We start from the raw sequence: 24,658 nt of genomic DNA, 5'->3' as shown, positions 1-24,658 counted from the left end.
GGACATTTTTCAGATTATACACTTTTTGCATAAGAATCTTGAGCCTCAGATGATTAACGAGTCTTGTCGCCTTGAGTAACTGGATAAACTCTACGAAGGTATTTGCGAACTCGATTTCAGATGTCAAGTTCTTTAAACTTGGCCCCTCTAGGTGCTGAATTGTTGCGCCACTGCGGCTGAAAAGATTTCTGTGTTACCGCAATATAATACCGCTCTTAGACGCTGATCGACCAGTCTTCAGCTGCTCCCTAGGAAAGATCCATCGACATGTTATTTAGGGCCATCTAAAATAGTTTCGGAATAGGGGAAATTACTCTAATGTTGGCTTATGGATCTCTTGTTTTTTTTTTAATTTCTCTTATAACAATGCATCTGGACAAAAATAATGTATATTTTTGGTTAGTACTAAAATAGTAAGAGGTTGTATCCAAGACACGACGGTAGATTTGCTCGGCATTAATATTCAGCGACTGTGTTAGGGAAAACACATTTTGCCATCACGGAAACGCCTTGTTTTCTGATGACAAAATTCGCATTTACATGCACAAAACGGACGGAATTTTTGGTTTATTCAATAGACAATAGAAAAGCGAAAATCGATTGGAGGAATTTCTTGCTTAAATTTTCCATTCACGAAATATTCGCGACGAATCGTATAAATTCGAGATTGTTTTGCTTTTCAAAGTGTTCTGTTCAATTGACAAGGTCATGTGGTATTCGGTCATTGCGAGAATTTTTATGCACCACTTCAATATTGTTACGCATTTCACCACAAACTTTTGGTTGCTGGTTGGTTTGGTACATTATTTATTTATTTATTGTAATTCATCGGACAGTAGTTGTCTTAATGAATAAAACTTAGATAATACACAAAAAAGCAACAGATAAACAGATTACAAAAATAATCACAATCTTCTCAATCGGTTTCGAAATTGGTTCGATGTTTCTCCGAATTCAAATGCTTCTTCCACAGTGGAGAATGTCCGAATCATCGCAGACATTGGCTCATGGTATCCATATGCAGTCCGATGGAATCTTGGTTGTAGTAAGGATGATTGTCGCAACATCCTTTGAGGAACACGGAAGTTCAATTGTGAAAGCAGTTGAGGGCAGTCCACATCGCTATTTATAAGTTTCGCTTCATTGGATCGCGTCACCGCAGGCTGCGCAAAGCCAACCTCAAAAATCTTTTCTGAACTCGTTCTATTCGGAGATTCCACACTAGCTCATATGGAGACCAGACCATAGATGCATTCTCAAGTATGGGCCGAACTGATGCAGTGAGGGTCTTTGAAATCTCGTGCAATCTTCGAAATAAATCCCAGTTGACGATTCACTTTAGAGATGATCGAGGAATAGTGAAGATTGAAGGTCAACTTTGGGTCCAAAAGAGAACACCAAGATCAGTCCTACGTTCTACTCTGCGAAGCGTTACATTGTCAAAGCAGTAGTCGTAAAGGATTGAACTCTCTTAGAGCGGTAAAACGTCATCACTGCACACTTTGCAAGGCTGATGATGAGCTTATTGCGACGGCACCAATCCACAAACAAATCTAGCAAAGCTTGAAGACGATGACAATCCTCAATCGAGGGAACTATAATGTATAGCTTAAGATCATCTGCATAAACGAGCTTGCATTTAACTCCCAACAGAGCTGCTACATCGTTGAAGAATAACGTAAACAAAAGTGGACCCAGGTTACTTCCCTGAGGTACTCCAGAGGTGCTGGTAAACGTAAAAGAGACACAAGATCCTAGTTGTATTCGAAGAGTTCGTCCAGTCAATTAGGAATGTAACCACGACCTAAGTTGCTCATACGCTCCTAGTCGGGAAAGCTTGCATAACAAAACCTTCTGGTCGATTTTGTCGAATGCAGCTTTCAGATCAGTATATATGACGTCGACTTGTGCCTTATCCTCCATCGCGGTGATGCATGTACTGGTGAAAACCAAAAGGTTAGTAGCTACCGATCTACCAATCCATGCTGGTCAGTTGAAATGTAGTTCTTCGAGCGATTCAGGGCAAATTCGCTCAAGATGATAGCAAAAAGTTTGAACGCTGCCAAAAGACTGATGATATCTCTTAATATCCCGTATTTCCAGCTTTGAAAACAGGAAACATATACGACTGCTTCCACAATGTTGGGAATTTTCCTTGCTCAAAGGATACATTAAATATGGCTGCTAAAGGTTCTGCTAAGCTGAGCAACGGCAGAACATCACTGCCGGAATTCCATCTGGACCAGGAGAGAGTGAGGTTTTCAGTCTCCTTGCTGCTGAAAGTACCATATCCCGAGTTACTCCGAATAAGCTCAGTTCCACTAAGTCACTAGGCGTATCAGAGGCAGCAGATTCAGCTTCAACGTAACTTGTCATATTTTTATCGAAGACAGATGCAAAGTGTTTAGCAAGCTTCTCACACGCTTCGCTAAGAGAAGTGGACTCTTTCCCATCGAGTAGCATGCTGGACGGTATGCTCGAATCTTTCCTTCTGCTGTTGACAAAGCTCCAAAAAATTCGGGGGTTACGCGACAAATTCCACTGGACTCTAAGGACGTGTGATTTGTACAAGGCACTGTTGAGTTTAATGTATGCGATACTGGCACGCTTGAAGTCACGCTTCGTGTCAGCTGTTCTGTGACGACGTAGTTTTCCCTGGACTGCGTTACGCTCATGCTTCAGCACTCTCAACTGAGGAGTACTCCAAGCTGGGAAAATTGGTCGTCTTTTGAGAGTAACATTTGATTCCAACCAACGTTGAATAATGCTACAGAAACGCACAGTCATCTCATCAACATCAATGCATTCAAACACATCGGCCCAGTCTTGATCAAAAAGATACTGCAGTAATGAGACATAATCAATTTTCTTGAAGTCTAGAAGCCCTGCTCTATCATCCACTTTGCAAGCTGGTTGCGATGGCCAGTCGAGTGGCCAGGTAGCGACAGAATTAAGGAAGGATGGTAAGCATCAATAGGTAAAAGCGGCACAGCGATATCGAAATCATTTTCTCCTTTGCAAAATACCAAATCCAGCGTGCGGCCAAAGTTCATTTCGGACTGTATTGCGTTGACTGAGATTAACGAAATCCATTCCATCAACGAGAGCAATACTTGCAGCGGTCAGTGAGATGTTTCGGTGAGGTAGACCCTGTTGTCATCGATTCCCCACTGAAGACGAGGCTGATTATAATCGCCACAAACAAGAATCTTATCATCACAAGATGCCTTGTCGCACAACTCTTTGACTGAGGCAATATGCGCTTCCATAACTTCGACGTCGCGACTTCGGTCGGGTGGGATGTACACAGCGCATAAATATTGTCTACAGCCATGTAAGTCCAGTGATACACAAACTTGTCCCAGTCTACTACCGTGTCTGACATTCGCAAATGAGCTGACATAACGTTGCGTCACAGCTATCAGCAAGCCACCAAAAGCATGTTTTATCGCTGTTGCGTAAGTTGCGATCACAGCGAAACACGTTGTAGCCAGGTCCAAACATCTGAGTCGAATTGATGCTATCGTCAAGTACGATTTCAATCAAGATGATAACGTCATACTCATAGATCATCAATTTTTGTCCGATTACCTCGTACATCCAGATCCGATTTTCAGTCGAACCAGCCGGTTGTTGATCTTGAGGCGGTGAGGCGCTGGAAGCAACGGACGAATCAAGAGCTTTGGGGGTGATGTGGCAGACAGCAAGGCGAGCAAACGTTCAATGAAAATTAACTCTTAAACAACAATAATTTATGGTGGTCCTGAAAAGACCCGTTTTGTAGTGATGGTTGAGTAATGCTGAGCTATTAGGGTGTTCAACACAGATGAGGCTGGTAAGCTGTATGTTGTTTGAAACGAGGGTGATGCACTTGGCATCGATGGCCCACAGCGACTCACGAAGAGCTACTGATTCCGATCAGTAGCGGTGCGGCTTCTTCCTCCTTCTTCGGTGAGTGGACGCTCATGTTGGCTGCATCTCGCTGCTTGCGGGCAACCTTTCGTTGCGAACTGGAGAACAATGTTCAACGCCACGCATCGAAAGTGCTGCTGATGCTACTGATGACAATCGACCGGACGCCACCACACACTATGATTGAATAAGCACCATTCGGCGAGACCGGATGTTATTCGATTTTGAAATCTGTGTTAGGGGAAGCGCTTTTTCAAGGCAATCGGTGATAATTTTGATCACCATTGCAACAGTTGAACATTTGTATAATTTTCAGTAGTGACCTATTGCAAAAAGTGTTCATTTTAGCAGATTCACACAAAAATTTCCTTTCGATTGCCTTGTTTAGAATTAAAATCCATCCGCTATTGACAGAACTATTTGTGGTCAAAACCTGACCACTTTTCGTAAAGCGGTCGATTTTATTGTTTTAAAATTGAGCCTCCAATATGTTGCTGAAAGACGAAAAATGCTAATGGATGCTTAGGCCGACACTAGGAAAATTACCCCTAGTTCAATTTCGTTAAACTTTTCTCAAGATCCGTAGCATCCCTGCTACACAGGATTTATTTTTTCATATTTGAAATACCCTTCTGGCTTCAGTGGATCACTCCTGATCCGTTCTATCAGAAGTTTTATTGAAATACGATCATAAATGTCCAGTATTTCGTCTGCGATGGACTTCTTTCGTTGAACTTTAGGAAGCAGACCAGAATTCTTCGTGGATTGCTTGGAAGCAGTGCCATCGAGGCAACTAGCTAAAGGGTTAATCCCTGAGTGCGGCCAAGGGGGGTGCAGACGGAGACTGCATTCAGTAATAAAATAAATTTTCATAATTTTTAAAACTAGGGCTTCGGAAATGCTTTTTCTATTATCATCAGGGTGTAAACAAAGTCTATCAGGAGGTCACGGACAGTTGGGTGGTAGATACACACTAAGATTTTTTTACAGGAGTCAGTATTTTTTTACTGGGTTTTTGAATTACTGAAAAAGTCGGTAAAAATTCAAATGACCGTTATCCGTAAGGAATCAATGAAATCGACCAATTTTATTTTCTATCATTAAATGGGGTTAACAGAACTAAGTATGTACAAGTTCAGAACAAATTTTCTCATTAATAAATTTTCCACAGATTTTTAAACTTTTACCGAACAGTTCCGCAATTCAAAAACTCGGTAAAACCGTACTGACTCGATTAGTGTGTAGATCTATTCAGTATTCTTTCACTATGCGGCGCTAGTGACAATGCAAATAATCTGTTCCTCTATATATTCACATCCTGATCACATAGAAGGATAATGTCTTCGGCAAAGTTGATCAGCAGGTTGACACCAATTCGTAATTCTGACACTAGGCGGTGCTAGTGAGCATCTAACAAGCAAATATTATGTGTTATTGTATCTCAAGACCCTGATAACATACAAGGGTGGTATCTTTGGCAAAGTTGACCAGGAGGTCGCGGCTGCTGGGTGGTTGACACCAATTCGGAATTCTGAATGCAAATATTACGTGGTGTTGTACATCAAGATCCTGATTATATTGAAGGGTAATGTATTTGGAAAAGTTGATCAGGAGGTCAAGGGCTGCTAGTTTGTTGACATCAATTTGGAATTCGGCCGCTGGCACTGCTAGTGAGCATGCAAATATTAAAAACTGCTGTATCTCCAGGTACTTATTATATAGAAGAGTGATGACTTTGGCACAGCTGATCAAGAGTCAAGAGCAGCCGGCTGCAAATATTATGTGCTGTTGTATCTCAATATCTTGATTATTAAGACGGGTGACAGCGGCACCGGTGGTGTAATGGTAAGCGTGATTACCTCTCACCCCAGCAGGCCTGAGTTCGATCCCAGTCGGGATTTTCTGAGGCATTCTTCGGAAGGGAAGTAAAGCCGTTGGTCTCCGGTTCATGAGTTGATGGGTCGATAGGTAGGGTCCAGGTGTGGAAGCTGTCTCCCTGGCGTCGGTAGCATTGGTGCTCAGCACGAAAAACAAAATCGACGGAAAAACAAATCAAGGAAAAAAAAAGACGGGTGATTTTTTCGGCAAAGTGGATCAGAAGGTCTGAGTGGTGAACAGATCATTTCATAATTCTGCTGCAGTGAGCACGCAAATATAAGTAGCTGCAGATTCTATTTGAGCAAGATGTTCAGGAGTTGATAAATTTTGAAAACATGTAATTTTGTAGTAAAGAACTTGTCTATGGACTGTCGTAATCCAACATGGTGGCGATACGGCTTGGTCCACCACGCCGGTGCTGACCCTTCTCGGCTCGCTTCGCTGGTAGTTGGTAAACTGCTTTTCCGTAGGTGGTCTGCTCGCTGCAAAATTTGTCAATCGAATCACTGTTGCTTCCGCTGTTCGTTTCTTATATACCGTCGGTCTGCTGCAGCTTTTTACTGTTTGTTCACTATTGGTAGTTCATTCTCTAAAAGAGCCATCAATAGAATGTCGTTTTCTCTTTTGTGCGTTCTGCGAGAGGTATGCACGCATAGAAAAGGAAAAAGGGGAAGACCAATCTATTACTACAATAACTCACAAGAAGAATAATTAACTGCCCAACAAATTTTAATAATTTTATTCCAAAACCCTTATATCTACTACATGGACCACAGTTGATCACTAGAACAAAACTTTGATTGATATGGACTAGATGCAGTAGTCATAGTAACCATGAATTTTGTATTATCTTCGATCATCGATGTCATTGTTCATAATTATTTTCAGTTTTGAAAGACATGCTTTATGGTCAAAATCTGACGTAAGGTGACAACTAGTTACACACTTAAAAATTATTACCGACTTCGGTAATTTATTATCGAACTTTCAACCAGAGACGCAAAATATCATGACACTCACTCGACACTCGTCAACGCATCAACCGACTATCGCTGACAGAACGTTGTTTTAAGCAGTGAGAGGTAGATCCATGGCAAACAACAATCACCAGTAATGGTCGCTGCTCGCAGGCAAAACGTAACACTCGCTGCTGATGATGTAAACCATAGCAAAAACAGTGAAGACTTCTGCAGTACGATGATGAGAAAAAGGGAAACGACAGAAGAAAATGAAAACAATGCCTACGCATTGCAAGTTCCACTCGGCACGCGTGACTGTGTGGGTTACAAACAAAGCTGGCAAAATTAAACTAAATCTGTTGGGCTCACTCACCAACACACTCACATAAGTAAGCAAAGCAGCAACTGCTTCAAAACGAGCATAAATGAGTGTCGTGATTGTCAGGAATGCCCAGATCGGTGATGGATTAACACCGAAGACGACATTCATCAGTTGCTTTTTACTTCTTTCGTCAACTTGATGGATGGTCATGGAGAGTACTTCGGCAAGCACATTGAAAGGAATGTACTAAGCGTTACTACCATCAGCTGTTTGACAATCGTGATTGTGTTTGGTCGCAACTCTGCTTTCAACAACAGTTCGGTAGAACATTGACTCTTATTTTAAAAGCTTCAGCCAATAATTCACGATACTACACTTTCATCAAATTTTCATTTCCATCTATTGAGAAAACGTCTCTCTCAAAATGTTTTATTTTTATTTTTATTTACTGACTCCCTCAACTTGTGAGGAACAACTTTAGGGTGTTTCTACTAATTTTAACCATTTTCAGCATATGTTATCGAACTGAAAAATTAACTCATTCATACTTTCATTCAATCGGGTACCGTTTCCTAAACCTAGCCCCCTGACCGTCAGCGGTGCGTTGCCTCAGGTCTTCAGCGAATTTCGAGTTAACACATCCAACACAAACTGGATTAACCTGAATTAATATTCAAAATAAATTAAAGTTTGTGCTAAATTCGAACTGATCAATCGCCTGCAGATGAAGATACCAATCGATATTTCTGTTCGAACTAAGAATTTCAACGTAGAATTGATCATTCTGATTCTGTCAATTGTCAGATCGTGATCGACGTGAACCAAAACATTACTTATTTTTCATCTATGGTGGAAATATCGTGAACATTTCATTGTTTTAGGGAGAATAGTGAAACGAATTTTCGAACTTGACACTGTTCTAATCGTACTTGTGTTGGGATACTACGCGTGTTTATATAGTTTTGGACAGAGACGATCCATTGACGAAGACCAATTTGATGCACCAGCAACTGCTGATAATGAAAATGTTATCAACGCTTTGTTACTGAGCTTGCAAATAAAAATTAAGCGGGTTTTCAGGTGGGAAGCACGGCATAAAGGGCGAACACGAAATTATTGCGACACATTCAACAGGGCATAACTTTTTTACCATTGGGTAAAAATCAACCAAATTTTGCACACTTTCTCATTGATGTGTATTTTGTACATGCTGTCAAACTCGAAGTCGCGTTTTTCGATTCAACGAAAATGGAGGTGAACCAACGCGAGTTGAGAGAACAAATTCTTTCCAAACACCTGGAATTTCCTGACCTGTCGCACCGGCAGTTGGGAAAAATGTTGAACATTCACCATTCAACCGTCTCCAGAGTGTTGAAGCGGTTCCAGAAGCGGTTGACGTTGGACCACGGCAAAGGAGTTGGAAGAAAACCGGGACCGGAGAACAAAAAGACGGAGGGAAAGGTGTAGCGGATGATTCAAGCAAATCCCAACGTCTCAAGCCGTGATTTGGCTAAAAAGATCGGCATGTCGCAGAGCTACGTCCAGAATGCAAAGAAGAGAGCTGGACTACATACATACAAGGTACAGAACTTCCCAAACCGCGATGAGCGGCAACAATCGATGGCTAAAACTCGGGCACGGAAGCTCTACTGATGATGCTGACAAAATATACCTGCTGTGTGATGGACGACGAAACGTATATAAAAGCTGATTTTAAGCAAATTCCGGGGTTGGAGTTTTTCACCGGCAAGTGCAAGTTCGATGTGGACGACAAATTTAAGAAGAAGAAAATGTCGAAGTTCACCTCCAAATATCTCATTTGGCAGGCCATCTGCTCTTGCGGACTGAGGAGTGAGCCTTTCATGACAAAGGGCACAGTAAATGGCGAGATCTACAAATCTGAGTGCCTCGAGAAGCGCCTTTTGCCGTTCTTGCAGCAGCACGACGAAGCTCCGCTATTTTGGCCAGATTTGGCATCATGCCACTATTCTAAAAATGTCCTGGAGTGGTATGAGGCCAATTCTGTCTATTTTGTTCCAAAGGACATGAATCCGCCAAACTGTCCGGAGCTACGCCCGGTGGAGCAGTACTGGGCAATAATGAAGCGGGAACTTCAGAAGGGCAAGAAGACAGTCAAAGACGAGAAGGACATGTTAAGAAAATGGAAAAAAAAACTGAGAAACTGGTACCGGATGACACTGTAAAGACTTTGATGGAGGGCATCAAGCGAAAATGCGTTCAATTTTACACTCAAGGCTCCATCGATTAACTTTTCTTTTGATTTTTGAAGTAAATATATGTATAAAACTACCCTAAAATTTTGGTTTGATTCTAAACATGATAAGAAAATTGGCATGATATTTTCGGTGTCGCAATAATTTCGTGTTCGCCCTTTATACCGAGAGATTCCCCTTTCAGGTTTCGATTTCGTATGAGGAAGAACCAAGTTTGGATTTAACTCGAGCAGGCAGATACATTGCACCATATTTCGCATTGTACCTAGTTTTGAACTGCGCTCGATTGTTTCATGTTCCTGTAGTAGACTTGCTGACCTATTTGCAAATCCTTCGCATGATGACGGTGCCTAAGGTTATAACGTTGTTTACCTGACTCATAATCTTCCTTGAGATTCTTTTCGACGTTGCTCAAGGGTTTGATCCTGTTCGGTCGGTAAGTCCTTATGATCAGATCCTTCCACTAAGAGTTCGTGACCGTGCGTTATAAAGAAAGGTGTCATTTTGGTCACGGAATGGACCACCTCTTCCTTGACATAGGTTCTGATAGCTGCGTTAACAGTGCGATTAACCCTCTCTACTGGGTTCGCTTGGGAGTGATACTTGGCGTTTAGCCAGTGCCGGATATTGAAACGTTCTAGCAGAGATTTAAACTTTTTGGAAAGGAAACATGTTGCGTTATCGGCTATGATAACTTCAGGGGTGGAATTGCGAAAGAACCATTGATCGCGAACTACGTTGCAGAGAGAAACACTATGCAACCTGCGGACTGTGGTGAGCATAATCCATTTACTAAAGAGATCTAGCACTACTAGAATGTGTTGGCAACCCTTTTTGCTTCGAGGTAAGGGACCAACGAAATCCATAGCGATTATTTGCCAAGGGTGTTTTGTGATCCTTTGATCACCCATTAGAGGAACTACAGGGCGAGCTTGATGTGCCCCCTCTAGAGGACTGCTGGAGTACAGTAAAAGCAGTCATCAGCGACGCAGCCGAGAGCACCATCGGGTACGTGGAAAGAAGTCGATGGAATGAATGGTTCGACGAGAAGTGTAGAGCGATTTTGGAGGAGAAGAACGCAGCGCGGGCGGTAATGCTGCAGCATGGAACCCGACAGAACGTAGAACGGTATAAACAGAAGCGGAAACAGCAGACCCGCATCTTTCGGGAGAAAAACGCCGCCTGGGAGAAGCGGAGTGCGAGGAAATGGAACTGCTGTGCCGTTTCCAAGAAACACGGAAGTTCTACCAGAAGCTCAACGCATCCCGCAACGGTTTCGTGCCGCGAGCCGAAATGTGCGAGGATAAGGACGGGAGCCTCTTGACGGACGGACGTGAAGTGATTGAAAGGTGGAAGCAGCACTTCGATGCGCACCTGACTGGCGAGGAGAACGTAGGCACGGGAGACCAGTGCAATGGAGGAAACGACTACGTCAGTACAGCAGAGGACGGAACTGACCCAACTCCCTCGCTGAGGGAAGTTAAGGATGCCATTCAGCAGCTCAAAAATAACAAAGCAGCTGGTAAGGATGGTATCGCAGCCGAACTCATCAAGATGCGCCCAGAAAAGTTGGCCACCTGCCTGCACCGGATGATAGTCAGGATCTGGAAAACAGAACAGCTACCGGACGAGTGGAAGGACGGGGTAATCTGCCCCATTCACAAGAAAGGCGACCATTTGGAATGTGAGAAGTTCAGAGCGATCACCATTTTGAATGCCGCCTACAAAGTGCTATCCCAGATCATCTTTCGTCGTCTATCACCTAAAATGGCGGCATACGACAGTATCGACCGCACAGAGCTATGGAAAATCATGGACGAGAACGGCTTTCCTGGGAAGCTGATCAGACTGATCAAAGCAACGATGGACGGTGTGCAAAACTGCGTAAAGGTTTCGGGTGAACTATCCAGTTCATTCGAATCTCGCCGGGGACTGCGACAAGGTGACGGACTCTCATGCCTACTCTTCAACATTGCTCTAGAAGGTGTAATGCGACGAGCCGAGCTCAACAGGCGGGGTACGATTTTCACGAAATCCGGTCAATTTGTGTGCTTTGCGGACGACATGGACATTATCGTAAGAACATTTGGAACGGTGGCATAACTATACACCCGCCTGAAACACGAAGCAGCAAAGGTCGGACTGGTGGTGAGTGCGTCAAAAACAAAGTACATGCTAGTAGGCGGAACCGAACATGACAGTTTTCGTCTAGGAAGTAATGTGACGATAGACGGGGATACTTTCGAGGTAGTGGAGGAATTCTTTTACCTTGGATCCTTAATGACGGCTGACAACAATGTGAGTCGTGAAATACGAAGGCGCATCATCAGTGGAAGTCGTGCCTACTACGGGCTCCAGAAGAAACTACGGTCAAAAAAGATTCACCCCCGCACCAAATGTACCATGTACAGAACGCTAATAAGACCGGTGGTCCTCTATGGACACGAGACATGGACTATGCTCGAGGAGGACCTGGAAGCACTCGGAGTTTTCGAGCGACGTGTGCTAAGGACGATCTTCAGCGGTGTGCAGGAGAACGGTGAGTGGCGGCGAAGAATGAACCACGCTGCACTCTACGGCGAACCCAGCATCCAGAAGGTGGCCAAAGCCGGAAGGATGCGGTGGGCAGGGCATGTTGCAAGAATGCCGGACAACAACCCTGCAAAGTTGGTGTTCGCTACTGATCCGGTTGGCACAAGAAGGCGTGGAGCGCAGAGAGCACGATGGGCGGACCAGGTAGAGCGTGATCTAGCAAGCATTGGGCATGACCGAGGATGGAGAGCGGCAACCGAGTATTGTGGTGTACTATTGTTGATTATGTCTTATCTTAAATGTGATGTTGTACAAATAAATGTATGTAGGAACTACGGGGACAGAAGCACCTTTAACTTCTTTACACGTTTTTCAATTTTGAATGTACTCGCGTACTTCAGCAGCTAATCTAGGCCGAAAAAATAGCGCTGCCTAATTCGATCAATCGTCGTGTCTACCCCAAGATGCATTGATCCATCGTGATTTTCACGGATTATTTCCTGTTTCTCGTCATGTGGAGAGGCAAGTTTCCATTCATACCTGTGATCGTAAGGTAGATTAGGAGTGGAAACAAATTTCAAAAGTTTTCCATCTTCTATTCGGAAATCGACAAAGTTGTCAGGATTGTCCGGAACTTTTTTGAGGGTGTCTTTGTACCAGGACGAAGATAATCTAGTGGAAACAACAGCAATGCTCATGGAAAGAGCGTCTGGGACAGTATTCTGAATTTGCGAATTTTTTTTAAGTTCAAGATTTTAGGTATTGTCGTCAATATAAGCAGCGTCGGCACTTCTATCCGCAATTTTTCAGCGTTACGCATACATTTGACGTGCTTGTTTGTTTATATTTATCTGCTGCTTGCTATTCTATCTATTTCAATCGAGTCAATTGTCCAAAACGGTATGCATACGTTTTGACACCGCTCCAAACTTCTCAGGTGAGTATGACTATTGTCGGCAGGCTCTTTTTCTTTGATAACTCATTCATTTGAACTGCGAGTTAACCAGCTGTTATATTATCGGCAACTCGAAATCAGTCGTATTTTGTAGTGCGTTTGTTTCGTTTGCAGGTGACATAACACGTTTGCTCCCCATTTCCAGAACACCACACTGTTCTCAAAAAACGCAAGTGTCTTCCTTGGCTCGCTTTATAAATCATTTTTTCACGGTGAATTGCGAAAAGTATAATCGCGTGTGGTAGTGAAAAAGGTTAATTTGTTGCTACTGTTGAAGATTATCACGAGTGTACAGGTGAGAAACAGTGATGTAAAGTGTTATTTCCTCTGTTAACTGTACAATAGAGGAAAGGAAACGAGAAAAGAAAACGTCGATTATGCAAGACGAAGGTGTAACTGCAAGAATATTATTGTAGTGCAAAACTGTCAAATGCTTACATGGAATATTGCATGCAAACTTGCAAAGATGGTATTCCAGCAGAGCTGCCAGGTGGTTTTATAAAAAATCTGTATCCACTCTATTAAAAAATCTGTATTTTCTGTATTGACGATTTTTTTCTTAATTAATCATGTTTTGTTGTTTTACAAATACAGTGCATACAAAATAACCATAAAAAGTGCTTAACCACCTATTCGGGCTATCGTACTAACCATACGGGATATAATTGCGCCATTTGTGATATCGTCCGTACATATTTATAAGAGTGATATGAAGCCGTTTGAAAATGTATGGAGATTTTAGTTTCTATTCATTATCTTCCTGATAAGCAGTTTTAAATGCAAAAAAGTGCACGAGTTCATTACTATTTGATATTTTTAATATAGATGAATACAATTAATTACATCATTTGTGTGGTAGTTACACCGAAAAGTCGAGAGATGTCGCCCCGCCAGTGCTGGTAAAATCATTTTTGCAGTATGGAGAATATCAGAAAATCCGCAATTTCTTACGAAATACATTTTCAATGCAAGTAAAATGTTTACGAGTACTTGTATTTGTACCATTTTAATGTGCTCGGGCACTTTTTTTGTATTTAACATACATGCTTATATTGGAAATATTCAATTAATACTGTAAATCCCCATACAATCAAAAAAGTTATTTTGTTTTTATAAATTTTGAATTTTTTTTTCTCAAGCATTTTATAAAAATCTGTAGAAATCTGTACTGTAATTTAAAAATCTGTGATAAATCTGTATTCTGTATCGGGTCTGTATTAAGATTAAAAAATCTGTATAATACAGATAAATCTGTATAAATGGCAGCGCTGTATTCCAGTTGGAGCTTGTATCGAATCAGTGCTGAGAGTTTCACTGTAAAGTGTTTAGGGGAATAATAGTAATAAATAAATAAATGAAAATAGGGGTTTTGCTTTTGATTTTGGATTTGCACTATTATACTGTAGATAACAAGTTCAACACGGAAATAGATATGTTAATTCTTTTGGTACATTTTATCGTTCAATCAAATTATTTTTGTAGAGTTTAAGTTTAATTTCGATTCCATCGCATTATTATTATTTTCAGCTATATAACAAATCGTAGCTTTAAACTAATATATTTCGATACCGCAATTGGAGGATTTCAACATGAATACTGTTGAAAACGGAAAAGCTACAAGCTGCTCACTTCGATCTCAAAAGATGGAGATTGAGACATCCGTTGGTAACGATGAGCTCATGGAGAATCAACTTTGGAGTGATTCTGTCTCAGAGGTGCAATCCTGTTCCTCTTCTATCCTCGATACTCCAAAACGCGACGACTTGAAAGACGGTCCGATGTTAAGCGAGAGTGACGAAGATGATGATGGAATAAACGTCACTATAAAGTCGGTTATCGTTAGTGGGAGTGGAAGTAACCCTTCCACTGAAAGTGCGCCGAAAATCAAGTGGCGCAAAAATCTTTCGAAAACCAAAAGAAACAAAAATAAGAAATGCATTGAATCAGGGATGAGCATGGAGGAAGCTCGGAAACAAGTTTTTGCTAACGCTGTTTCTGGGACTCCAAACACTGCTAAGCGAGAGATGGCAATCAATGTAGCAGTGGAAAAAAGCTGGACGTTAAGAGGACAAAGTCGAATCTTTGTCCAAAAGTGCGCGCTGGATTATCCAATACTGGCAATCAGGCAAAATCAATGAAGAAGGCTGACCAGAGTGAAGGAAAAGCTGATGGAAATGGAGGAGCTTCAGGATATCCCAAAAGTTCATCAGTTGATTCTAACTCAGGTGGTTGCTCCTTCAAAGATGTTGCAAGTTTAGTTAAGATTGGAATAATCGTAAAAAGATACCCGGAACAAAAAATGAACACAGCATTACTCGATGCTGTACAGGATGCTCTGCTCTTAAAAATCGAAGAGCAAAAGCATGAAAATATAAAACCAAAATAAGAACCAAAGTTCACAAAATGCAGCTACAAGCATGGTTATTTGTCCCTGATTTGCAAGGATCAAACAACAGCGACGTGGTTAAAAGATGTGACAAAGGTACTCACTCCTTGGGAAAATGCCGAGCTTATTGCCCTGGACGAGAAAGAGGTCCTTCGTCCGGAAATATTCCACGCATTCTTCCCACTAAGTGCAGACTTCAGCGATGAGAGGCTTAAGAGACTCATTGAGAGTCAAAATGATGGTTTAAGCACGAATGGCTGGAAAATATTGAATCGCTCCAACGCAAACAAACATGCCGAGTGGCCGTTAAATGTTGATGCAGATTCGCTAAAGACATTGTCGGAACGTGATTTCGTACTGAACTTCCGATTTAGTGAAACGCAGCTAAGGAAAATCAAAACTCGAGTATCAAACGATGGGTCTATCGCTCTCCCCAAAGGCAAAGATGAGCGATCTAAGAAACAAAATGAAACCCATTAAGTTCCTGCAAGTGAACCTCCGCCATGCAAAAAGCGCTTCTGCTATATTGAGTCGGAATTTCAAAAAGGAGGAGCTGGACATGGCGCTTATTCAAGAGTCATGGTCCAACAGAGAAAAAATACAAGGAATTGAAATAAACGCATGTAAGTTATACTATGACGAAAAGCAGACTTCACCTAGAACTGCTATTCTGGTTGATAAAACATTGAAATGCTACCCTATTACAGAATTCATCAAACGGGACGTCGTCGCAGTCATGGTTGAGGTACCAACCACCAAGGAAAAAACCAAGATTGTAGTTGCTTCGGCTTATTTTCCTTGTGATGCTCCTGAGGTACCTCCTTCTGAGATCAACCTCATTAGTCCAATATTGCAGAGAATACAACAAGTCGTTCATCATTGGCTGTGATGCAAATGCGCATCATACCGTGTAGGGTAGTACGGACATCAACAGTTGAGGTGAGTGCCTTTTGGAATTTCTCTCATCTTATAATATAGACATATGCAACAAAGGAAATGAACCTACTTTTTCAAATGCCATTAGACAGGAAGTTTTAGGCTTGACATTTTGCAACTCTGCAATTTCTGAGAAGATTCGAAATTGGCGTGTGTCAGATGAAATCTTACTTTCTGATCATAAACACATTATGTTTGAATAAGGTTGAGGTGATTTACCACCTTCTTCATTTAGAGATCCTAGGAAAACAAACTGGGATCAATATGCACAGTGCTTAGATTCAGATATATTTACAAACGACGTAAAGATTGATTCTATCCAACAATTGGAATCATTTTCTGAAAAGGTAAACGAAAGAATTATAAATTCTTACAACAGTAGCTGTCTTATCAAACGGTCGTCTTCTAACAGGGATGTGCCGTGGTGAAATTTGAAATTGGAACGCCTTCGGAAAGTTTCACGTAAGATGTTCAATAAGGCGAAAATCACTTCTGATTGGACTCAATATAAGAAAACTCTATCTGAATACAATAATGAAATACGGGAATCTAAGAGGCGATCTTGGATTCAAATGTGTGAAAATATAAACAGTACTTCTATAGTCGCGAGATTGCAGAAAACTCTTGCGAAAGACCATACGATTGAACTTGGTAATCTTAAATGTCATGATGGAGATTTTAGCAAATCTCCCTCTGAAAATTTAAATTTAATTATGGAAACACATTTTCCAGGTTCGGTATTGTGTGTGGAATCAGATATTTCTGATTCTGTTGGTGAAATGTGTTCTGTAGAGACCTCGCTAGTGTCTCAGAGAACAGAAAACACCATACCAGATATAGCTGATGAAATTTTCACAATTTCCAGAGTGGAGAATGCTGTGAGATCTTTTCAGCCTTTTAAATCTGCGGGTGTGGATGGCATATTCCCGGCACTACTTCAAAACGGTGAAGCAATGCTGATTCCGTCTCTAACTAAGATTTATAAGGCGAGTTTTAGATTAAACTACATTCCATCAAAATGGAGATTGGTAAGAGTTATATTCATACCGAAAAACGGGAGGCGCGATAAAACGCAGCCAAAAGCATTTAGGCCCATTAGTCTCTCATCAATTTTACTGAAGACTCTGGAAAAGGTGTCGAATGACTTCATCAATTCAACTTACATGTTAACGCATCCAATATCTAATTTTCAGTTTGCGTATCAATCTGGAAAATCAACAGTTACTGCTCTCCGTACTTTGGTAACTAAAATCGAAAAATCACTTTCAGTTGAATAAATCGCATTTTGTTCTTTCTTGGATATTTAAGGAGCTTTTGACAACGCATCCTATTCTTCTATGGTTGACGCCATGAAGAAAAGGAACTTCGACACGCACATCGTCAACTGTATTCATACTATGCTTGCAAAAAGAAAAGTCACTTCTGGGCTGGGAAGCTCATCTATAACAGTAAAGGCAACGAAAGGCTGTCCTCAAGGAGGAGTCCTCTCACCACTGATGTAGTCTTTAGTTGTATATGATCTTCTAAGAAGCCTAGAGACGAAAGGTTTCGAAGTTGTGGGCTTTGCGGATGATATAGTCATCGTAGTTAGAGGAAAGTTTGACGCTATCATTTCAGGAAGAATGCAACAAGCTCTAAAGTTTACCCAATCTTGGTGTATTAAGGAGGGCCTAAACATTAATCCGTCAAAAGTAGTAATCGTTCCTTTTACTAGAAAGAGGAAGTTCAACCTAAAGGAGTTCAAGCTTGGAGGAGAACAGGTCCATCTTAGTGAACAGGTCAAATACCTAGGAGTTATATTGGATGCCAAGTTGAATCGGGATGCTCAGATTGATTCTGTGATCAACAAAGCAACCAGTGCCCTGTGGTTATGCTCCAAAACTGTTGGTAGAAAATGGGGTTTGAAACCAACAATGACAATGAGGATTTACACACCAGTAATCCGTCCAAAAGTAACTTATGCTTCGTTAGTGTGGGGGCCAAAAACGAAAGAGGTTACCGCACAGAGGAAGCTGGCAAAACTACAACGTCTAGGATGTATTGCTATAACGGGTGCGATGCGCAGCACCCCATCAAAAGCTTTAGATGCAATTCTCAATCTACTGCCCTTGCATGAATACGTGCAACTAGAAGCGGAAAGAAGTGCTCTAAGGCTCAAAAGGTCTAAAAAAAGTCATGCCTGATGACCTGGTTGACCACCTAAGCATTTTACAATACTTCCAAAGATGACCAGTGATGAGTATGAATGAAGACTGGATGAAACCAGAGGACAATTATGACACTCCCTTTAACGTATGTGAAATGTTGCGTTCGGATTGGGAAGTCGGTGATCCTAGCGTTCGTCAAGGCTCAATCATATTTTTCACATATGGCTCAAAAATTGGAACACAAACAGGTGCAGGAATCTTTGGCCCTGGGACAAATATTTCAGTAGCGATGGGACATTGTCCAACAGTGTTTCAAGCGGAAATCGTGGCCATACTTGAATGTGTAAGTGTTTGCCTAAGGAAAAAATATAGATGTGCAAATATCTGTATTTTTTCTGTCAGTCAAGCAGCACTAAAAGCGCTTCGTGCATAAAAATGTACATCAAAGATTGTCTGGGAATGTATTCTCTTGTTGCGACAGCTGTGCAAACAGAACTTAGTAAACTTATATTGGGTTCCTGGACACTGTGGCATTGAAGGGAATGAAAGGGCAGACGATCTCGCAAAATTAGGTTCCAATTCACCGTTTATTGGCCCAGAACCATACTGCTGAATATCAAACTGTACGGTAAAAATGGAACTCAAACGCTGGGAAGAACAAAGGGTGATGGCCAACTGGATGACCGTCACGAAGTGCCACCAGTCGAAAAGATTTATAACTCCAAATGTAACACATATCAAAAAGCTCTTGGATCTCAATAAACGGCCTCTTAGTATATACACTGGCCTAGTAACTGGGCACTGTCCGAGTAGATATCATTTGAAGAACATTGGTCGGGTTCAGAGCGATATCTGCCGTTTCTGTAGCATAGAACGTGAAACCACGCAACATCTGCTCTGCAGTTGCGGTGCATTACACAGGCGTAGATCTAAATGTCTTCGTAGTGTTATCTTACAACCTAATGGAATTTGGTATGCTGATTCTGGAAAGGTAGTTGGTTTCATAAACCATATCATACCTTACTGGGAAAGGACGTGTCCAGGTAATTAGCTGTCCACTCAATAAATGGTGGTCAGCTTGCATGATACGAACAGTAAACAGGGGTACCAAAAAATTTCAAATAATGGACGCAGTGGTTCAACTCCCCCCAACAAAAAAAAAAAAAAAAAAACACGTTTGCTCAGTCGTTAAAATGTACTCGATTACATTTCATTATAAACAAAACCCGTTTGTCCGATTTCAATGAAAGTCGAACATCACTACCTATTCGCAAAACGAAATAATCGCTTTCACGGCAAACATATCGGGCTAGAATGGGGTAGCCTTAGATATGTTCAGTGTCTAACAGCTTGTAAAAATACTACACACAATACCTAATTTAAACATTTCATCGCCTATAAATGGAAGATCATTCAAGTTTATATTCTACCTCCTCTAACCACAACCACATCCAACTGGATTCCAATCCCCCCTTCTACGGTGCCTAGCAATCGAATCCGAAGGTGGTTGATGAATGCTAAATTTATTTCCTCGTTATGTCAATAAACGAGAGTCAGCTCAATTTCCAACCCCCCACCAGTCTAACACAACGACGCGAGGCTAGCCACGACCGGAGTAGGTGCCGAAGACCATCTGCTGTTGGATTGACTTTTTCTCGCGTGAAATCAACAGCTGTTTGCCACCCGCCAGTCACTATGGGAGCATGGAAATCTACAAACTACCTACACAATGTTTGTATCCAAACCGGAGTAGTGGAAAAAGTACATGCGCGTACTCTATGGAAACGGAAAAGCGCGAAAAATCGTTTCACAATAAACATTTTCTCGGGTATACGAAGGGTATCGTTGTCGTGGTCGAGCATAACAGAGGGTGGTGTGAAGTAACAATAATCAATCGAAGGTATGGTGGCACGAATCGAATGATTCAACATAAATCCTCATCATCATCGCTAATGGGATGAGTCAAAGTCAACAACATTTTTGCAGCAAGATTCTCCAAGAAAACACCATTATAGTCCCAAACCAGGAGCAAATAATCATAAATCTTACCTTTCACCTTGCGAGTGGTGGTCTCATATGTGTCCTTGTCGGGTATTTCCTCCTTGATTGCTTTCGCCTCTAGCGCCATCTGCATTGGAAAAACATCGAGAAAACAAAACACCAATTACCATCAAGTGCCACATGAACGCTCACCGGTCGTCGGGAAAAATTATAAAAATTGATTAATTCCTCAGCTGCATGCTGGTTCCACGGTTCTATCTCGCTCGCATAAACAACCATGTCGAGACCAACAAGGAAAGAAAAAAATCCCCACACAAGCAATGCCACAACTCAAACCGATTAAATTGACATTCAACCCCTTTTTTGCAATTAGAAAACCTGTCAGCGACACGTTTTACCACGTTGCGATATCGCACGCCGCCGCCACCGGCGCAAACAGTCGAAAAAGTGCTGTTACCCATCCATTCCATACCCACCCAACTATGTAGGCAGAAGGGCCAAAGCAGAAAGCATCAGAAAAAGTTCACAGCTGCAAGAAACACCAGAGCAAAACGAAAAACCGTCAAAATCAAATCAAAGCAGAATGTTCCCACTTGCCAGAGTGCTCAGTAGCAGTAGTAGGTAGCAGCCAGCCATCCAACAGCAAACACACACCGGCTGTTGGTGTTCCCTAAACAGTTTGTTCACCACCTCCCGCTCCCCATTTGGGTGAGCTTTTCCGCACTCCCATCCCCTGCACTCGTGAAAAGCATTTGAATCATTGGGCTGGGGGCTGGGGGCTGGGGCTGACTGCTGCTGTTGCTTGCCGGTTTGTTTCGATATGCCACTCACAGACGGTTCCCATTTCATCGCACCAACGACGACGCGACCGACGGACGAATACCGGCTGACACTTGAGAGTGCTGAGGGGTTGAAATGGTAATGTTTCTTGAAAATAGAGGCGTCATTTCGAATTTGTGTTCGCACTTGTGTTCTTTAAGTTACTTAAGTTTGCTAAACTATCGTTTATCCGCTGTTTCACTTTTTTATTTTAAATACAAAACTGCGAGCCGACTGGAACGCCGTTTCTCAACTTAATATTCTTGTAACACCGATGTCAATTTGCACTGTTATTGTAATCTTATACTGTTTAGGGTGGATGTCCAAGTAAAACAAAAAATCCTCGGCCAGCCCAGGAATCGAACCAGCGTTCAGTATGGCTTCTGGTGGTTGCTATTTTCTAGTAAAAAAATAAACAAAATAAAGCAAATATTCCAAACACCAATCTCTGACTGATCCTCCAACTCCACACACTAATGTTTTCATTCAATATCAGCAATCCGCATAACCCTTTCCCAACCACTTAGTTGGTATACTCACACTCACTCGCCAAAACTCTGCCGAGCTCTGTCCTAACAAGCCGACCCCCTCGCCATTCTCCACCAACCTTCAATTCACCCAGAAAAGAAAAGGGAACCAAACGCGCACATGGTTTCTTATGTACCGTCTTCCCAAACCTCTAATAACAATAATAAATGATTTACGCCTCCACGGCAGGCGCTCTTTCTCACGGACTAACCACCACCGTGCACCCACCACACTCCCACTCACTCATGCTCACACACGTTCACTTCATTCATCGCCCATGCTCTTTCTCTCTCTCTTTCTCCCGCCATCCCTGGTTTTGTGAGTGTTTATTCAGAAAATTTCAAATTGTAACATGTGCACACCGACTGCCACTGGCACTGTCTCCTTTCGTCATTGTGTCGGATTTTCTCCTCTGTTCTCATGAGGGGGGTGGTGTTTTCGCCACCCGGCCGAGCGTCACTCACTCTCTCGTGCTGCTGATTCACTTGGGTACTGCTCAAGTTTTCCCAGCCGTAGGAAACGTTGTTCCTTTTTCCGTTTCTCCTTTCGGTGGGCGAACGATCGGACCGTAGCTGAGGAACAGTTGCGACCGTTTCCCATTCATTGTATAATCTAAAGCTCTATGCACCTCCGGTGAACGTGAAAAATTGTTCGTTTGTTTATAACTCATTAATACTGCTAATATTGCAAGGAAAATAGTTTTGAAAGACAACCAAATTCAAATTTCTAATCAGTATGTACAAATAAAGCATTGTATATTAACAACACTTAGTTCTATTGATAATTCATCGCAATTCAGATTTTTTCCCGCGGAATCTGGACGGTGGTGAATTCATCATGGTGAACGTGAACGATGGACAATGGTGAATATAAATGTCAAAATAGTTTCCCGTGGATGTTCACATTGAAATGCTTCAAGCCATTCTGAAAATCATTTCACCGTGAACAGGTGCAAATTCTGATAGCAGTATTTATTCCACTGAGTTATGGAGTCGCTGTAGGAAGATAATGTGATCCAAGAAGCGGAGATAGAATCAGAAGAAAATATGCAAATGGATGAAAAAGATGACGACTCGAAGCATGAACCAGCTGCCGCAAAACGTAAGCAGAACATTCCCAACAAACATTGGAAGCAGCCATAAAAGCTTCAGCTAAACAATGGCTTATTCAGCCTTTAATCAGTTCAAATTGTTTGTTGGGTTATTCTCGAAGAGCAAAACAAGGAAGTGCCACAGCAAGTCCGGAACTACTCCTGCTTGTGGGATAAAATGGACAAATTCTACGGAAATCTGGTGAAACGTAATGCAGCATGGGATAACATCGCAAAAAAATGAACATTAGCTTGAACACTACCAGCACATAATTTTTCAAAGCATTGCGGATCTCTTTTGCTCTATCCGAAATTCTTCATCTAGTTGATTGTAATGGTGTCATAATATTATCATAGAGGTAACTCTAAGACTAGAAGTTCCCGAAATAACGTGCTCAACTTTTTGGCTCAGCTCTGGTACTCTCTTCGGTCCCAAGCTAATCGATTCACCCCTCGAAACATAGGAAAAACCAATAACCCCTCATTTTATCTGTCAAACTTTCATAGCGAATCAAAACAAACAATGCGTAGTACTAGAATTTCGACTAGAATAGGGTACGTTAATCGTTTGCTTGGGACCAATAGGCTACTAAAGTGGTGAGCCAATTTAAAATCGTTAGTTTTGTATTGATTGTTGATATTATCGCACCCATTTGTCCGCCATTCTCCTTCGATTATATTTCCGTTCGCATCGTAGTAGTCAGCGATGGGCAGTACTTCTTGTTGTCAATGAGCAAATTATGGAGAACGCAGCATGCACAGAAAATGAAACTTACCCAAAACATGAGTTTAAACAACCCAAATTCCAGTAAAACCGTTATAGTATCCCATTGGGTAAAAATCAATGTGTTATGACGGTTAATTTTAACTAAACGGTTGAGTAATATGTATATTACTTACAGATGAGTAAAACCAAATCGGAAGTTTGGTGGGCCTAAATTTACTCAACGCTGAGTAAATTACTATAAAGCTTGCGTTGAGTGAAAATAACTCTGAGTTGGATGAAAGAATGCCACGACGACGCCATTTTTGATGTTCCTCAATTCGAATGAAGTTCAAGGCTAGTGACTTCCGGAAGTTTTTCTACCGCCATCAGTTCTGTTATTCCCGAGGCCGTTATTCCCCGTGAAATGATTCCTTTGAGACAAGGAATATTGCCCAAGCAGCTGTCTCCGCCGTCAGCAGGTGGGCGCTTTCTGTTGGTTTCCAGCTCTCCGCTCCAAAGAGTGTACGGTGCCATATCTGCCACTCGGGCCATCTGATTCGGGGACCACCGATCACCATCCAGGACCATCCAATTCCGCTTAAGAAAACAGTACGTGTTCTGGGGGTAGTTCTGGATCGGACTCTAAGTTTCGACCAGCACTTCAGCCTGGTTGTAGCCGCATCAACATCGTCAGGACAACCTCCCGCCCGCACCGCTCCAGTAACCGCGAGATCCGCCTTCGTGTCGCCCGGGCTGTTATCGACAGTCGACTTTTCTACGGCATTGAAATTACCTGCTTAGCCACCGAGAAGCTGAACAGCATCCTCGCTCCGGTATACAATACCTACGTACGCATCGTATCCGGCCTTCTACCTTCCACGTCTGCAGACGCTGCTTGTGCGGAAATCGGAGTCCTCCCTTTCCGTTTCCGCTATCGATCTGCTGCAGCTACTGCTACGAAAGCCGCTGCCCTCGCTGCTAAGACATCCGGGAATGAAGACCCTATTCTCCTCAACGAGATAACTCTGTAGCGTTGAGGCGTTCAGTTGCAGAACTTCTTGGGTCGGTCTATCCGGGGCACGTTCATCGCTTTACGGACGGATCGCGATCACGGGCTGGAGTGGGACTCGGAGTGGCAGGACCAAACTCCGCAACAAGTCAAAGTCTACCGGAGGAGTGTTCCGTTTTTTCCGCAGAAGCCGCTGCTATTCTTGATGCAGCCATCACTCCTGCAGATCAACCGATCCTTGTGC

General features: G+C 42.2%; 1 protein-coding gene across 5 annotated transcripts in view; it reads right to left on the bottom strand.

Annotated features, from left to right (window-relative positions):
• Positions 1–24,658, bottom strand: part of nvy (nervy) — a 322,382-nt gene that overhangs the window by 138,186 nt on the left and 159,538 nt on the right. For all 5 annotated transcript variants that reach the window (XR_010517434.1, XM_065217533.1, XM_065217536.1 and 2 more), the window contains one exon: positions 20,311–20,389. Coding sequence is in view for 4 of the 5 variants with exons in the window: in XM_065217533.1 (XP_065073605.1) it covers positions 20,311–20,389 (79 nt within the window). In the remaining variant the exon portion in view is untranslated. The remainder of the gene's footprint in view (positions 1–20,310; positions 20,390–24,658) is intronic.

This window comes from Ochlerotatus camptorhynchus, unplaced genomic scaffold, assembly GCF_037179485.1.
Source record: "Ochlerotatus camptorhynchus isolate MF236.1 unplaced genomic scaffold, CSIRO-AGI_Acam_v1.1 ptg000077l, whole genome shotgun sequence".
Lineage (NCBI taxonomy): Eukaryota > Metazoa > Arthropoda > Insecta > Diptera > Culicidae > Ochlerotatus > Ochlerotatus camptorhynchus.
The sequence above is the reverse complement of the archived record's forward strand: the minus strand, read 5'-3'. Positions and strand labels throughout refer to the sequence as shown.